Here is a 3,717-nt window from a genome sequence, read left to right on the forward strand (position 1 = left end):
TTTAAAAATTAATTTGGAAAAAGAAATTCACCACAGAATGTAAACACATTAATCACTGCTTTGGGACAGTTTATAATGAGCTGCTATATGTGTTACCCAACAAACTTATCACACTAATACCTGTGGAACTCATTTTAGGTTTTGGGTCATTGAATATTCAAAGAAAAATAACAGCCATTTATCAGATCCTAAGTTCATTGTGAATAAAACAGTCACACAGAAGCAAACAATTCCTTCAGAATAACAAAATATGCCATACAGCTTCACAGTAACTTTCCATTACAGCAGTGTGTGTTTGTGTGTGATGGTTGAGGTTGAAAATGAAAACTACAGACAAGAGTTTTGGCAAACGATTTCTGTTCGACATAAACCGGGAATCGACCACAGCTGAGAGAGATATCAGTAGCAGGACAGCTATCAACAGTCGAAATGCATCTCGAGAGCCTCTTCAAAACTCTGGTCCTCGTCGGCGCTGGACGTGAGGAAAGAGGCCATAGGGGAGCCTGCGGACAGACTGAGAACTCCTGCAGCGTTCGTGCCAGCGTTTCTGACAGATATACTGGTGAGGTTGATGCCGAGAGTGAGTCTGGTTTGCTCCAGGGCTTTTTCGGGCACGGCGAAAGCCTCCAGCTTCTTCTCCCCGTTGGCCATGTATGAGTTCTGGCAGCCCCTGCAGATGCAGTCCAAACAGGCCTTACGGTTGGAGTAGCAGGGGCATCTTTGACCTCTGCAGGTAAGAACACTTGGGTTCTGGGTGGCTCGTCCACACTTGCAGCCTTTTTTCTCTTGCGTCTTTTTGTACACGACTTTAGGGGGCTGTCCTGCTAAAATGCTAGCTGACAGCAGCCTGTCCTTTGCCTTGCCCTTTGCCTTCGGGACAGCCACTTTTGACTTCGCCTGAACTTTCTTATTACCTAGGTCTGTGTTTATCTGGATATTTTTAGTTGAACCCAGCACAGCCTTATTAACCTTCAAAACGCCTCCGTTTGTGACCACGACAGCAGGTGGGGATGGCGCTTTCGGTTCAAATGCTGTTTTAGGCGGAGGTGTGGCTGCTACCGATGGCCCCTGGATGAGGCTGGTGATGGGCAGAGGTTGGAGCGTCTCACTGTCGCTTTCAGAGCGAGAGCGCTTTCGGCTCAGATGCACTTTTCTATGGGCTGTGGCGAGGCACGTCAGGCCCGTCTGAGGTTGCGGTGGGTGTCCTGGCGCAAGGGCGCCGCTGGTTTGGGACTGTAATGAGTTCTGACACGGCTCTGGTGTTGATTTAGTCTGTCCGCATGATATCTCCTTGCTCGCAATGTCAGATTTAAGGTTCTTCAGGATGCTTGTGCTCTCCGTACTGAGTTGCACCGATTCGGCACTTGTCTCTTGACTAACTTTGCACTTTGCGTTAACAGTGACAGTACCCATGTGTAGTGCCGAGTCAGATTTCAGAGGTCCGTCAGCCCTGACAGGCTCAAGGGTCTCTAGTTCAGCTGGGATCTGCTCAGAGGGTTTATCGGAGTCAGTCAGGATCACATCATTAGAGTTTTGTGAGGAGTCAGTCTCTGTTTTGAGATGAAGAACATCCAAAGTGTCTTTGACAGGACTGAGGTCTTCTTGTTCCTGACTCACCCCCAACACCTCCTCCAGCATCTTCTTGACCTCAGGGTAACCCTTGACCCCCGAGGCACTCTGCTCTGCTGTGACGCACACTGAGACACACTCGCAGAGATTCCTGTAGCAGTCGATCAGAATCTGGAGCTGTTTATTCTCCTCAAACTGCTCATAGTCTTTACACCAGCTGCAGGATGGCTTCAATAACATTTTCTTGCCTTTACAACCCTTGCAAACATAGTGCTGGCAGGAGGAATTTTTTGGAGCAACTGGATCCTGAAGCAAATTCCCTAGATAGAAAGCAAACTACAGATGAATTTAAAGCAATTAAGCATAGCAAAGTAACATCTTACTATATTTTGTTCTATAGAGCGCAACAGTCAAGTTCTGGAAGTAAAAAAAAATCCTATTAATTTTCTCCATAGAGTAAACTGATTTTTAACAATAACTTATAAGCCATTGAAGACAGACCTACTAGGTGCTACTATCCCTATTCTCTCAAACTTCTTAAATATTCAATATTATATTTCTCCATCGTTTTTAATCATTATATCAACTCTTAATGGGATTGAAGTACGATTTTCAAATACTTTTTTCTTCAAACCAAATGCTGTGATTCACCTCGCAGCTGGTTTGTTTGGTTCATAGCTTATAACTCGAACAAAGTATGGAAAGCCGTTGTAACATTTAATCTATAAGCCGTACTAGTATCTATTTTCATGGTACTAGTACCTATTTTTTAGATACTAGTATCTTTTCCATTAAGTACTAGTACTTATTCATTAGGTACTAGTGCTTATTCTTTAGCTACTAGTGCTTATTCTTTAGGTACTAGTGTTTATTCTTTAGGTACTAGTGTCTTTTGTAAAGTTACTAGTACTTATTCATTAGATACTAGTACTTATTCATTAGATACTAGTACTTATTCATTAGATACTAGTACTTATTCATTAGATACTAGTACTTATTGATTACATACTAGTACTTATTTATTAGATACTAGTACTTATTCATTAGATACTAGTACTTATTCAATAGATACTAGTACTTATTTCAATAGTGACTAGTAACTATTATATTGTTACTAGTAAAAAAAATTTAATTTTTGCCATTTACTTCTATGGGGATCCGTCATTGAGATATCAACTATTCAGTTTTGACTAGTATGTATTCCACTAGTGACTAGTACTTAATTTTTATGCACTAGTAGTTATTCATTAGGTACTAGTACATATTTTTTAGATACTAGTACTCATTCATTAGATACTAGTACCTATTAAATAGACACTAGTACTTATTCATCAGGTACTAGTACTTATTATTAGATACTAGTACTTGTCCATTAGATACTAGTACTTATTTTTTAGATACTAGTACTTATTTATTAGATACTAGTACTTATTCATTATGTACTAGTGCTTATTTATTAGAAACTAGTACTCATTCATTAGATACTAGTACCTATTAAATAGATACTAGTACTTATTCAATAGATACTAGTACACATTTATTAGATACTAGTACTTATTCGAAATGTTACTAGTATAATTTTTTATTTTACTAGTACATTTTTTAATTGAACTCTACTGTAGCCATTTGGACTAGTCATAACATAAGACAAGTAAAAAAGCAGATCTGACTAGTAAGATAAGAATTGTTACTAGTAGTAATTACAAAAGATACTAGTGTCTAATAAATAAGTACTAGTACCTAATGAATAACTACTAGTATCTATTAAATAGGTACTAGTATCTAATGAATAAGTACCAGTATCTAAAAAATAAGTACTAGTATCTAATGAATGCTTACTAGTAATATTTAAATAGATACTAGTCACTATTGCAATAATTACTAGTCAGAAATTAAAAGATGATATCAAAAACAAAATAACTACTTCTCCTTGTTCATTTGGAGATATCTTCAACCTCATAAAGAACTAGTGAGAATGTATTTGGAGATATCTTCATTTAAACAGATCATTACATAAACATGAGTACCTCTCCACCGTTCAATCAGAGTCCACATGGTAATACAATACATTAATATGCAGAAATAATTTGATTGTTAAGTAAGGCTAACTGGCTTTGAATGTTAGCCTATCTTGCTAATTGGTTACCA

General features: G+C 38.3%; 1 protein-coding gene across 1 annotated transcript; it reads right to left on the reverse strand.

Annotated features, from left to right (window-relative positions):
* Positions 1 to 40: 40 nt before the first annotated feature.
* Positions 41 to 1,901, reverse strand: LOC107709890 (E3 ubiquitin-protein ligase MSL2-like). Its single transcript, XM_016514553.1, has one exon. The coding sequence runs from the start codon at positions 1,807 to 1,809 to the stop codon at positions 418 to 420; it is 1,392 nt and encodes a 463-aa protein (XP_016370039.1). The 5' UTR covers positions 1,810 to 1,901; the 3' UTR covers positions 41 to 417.
* Between the last annotated feature and the right edge of the window lie 1,816 nt (positions 1,902 to 3,717).

The sequence above is a fragment of the Sinocyclocheilus rhinocerous genome, unplaced genomic scaffold, assembly GCF_001515625.1.
Source record: "Sinocyclocheilus rhinocerous isolate Xijiao unplaced genomic scaffold, SAMN03320098_v1.1 scaffold26, whole genome shotgun sequence".
Classification (NCBI taxonomy): Eukaryota; Metazoa; Chordata; class Actinopteri; order Cypriniformes; family Cyprinidae; genus Sinocyclocheilus; species Sinocyclocheilus rhinocerous.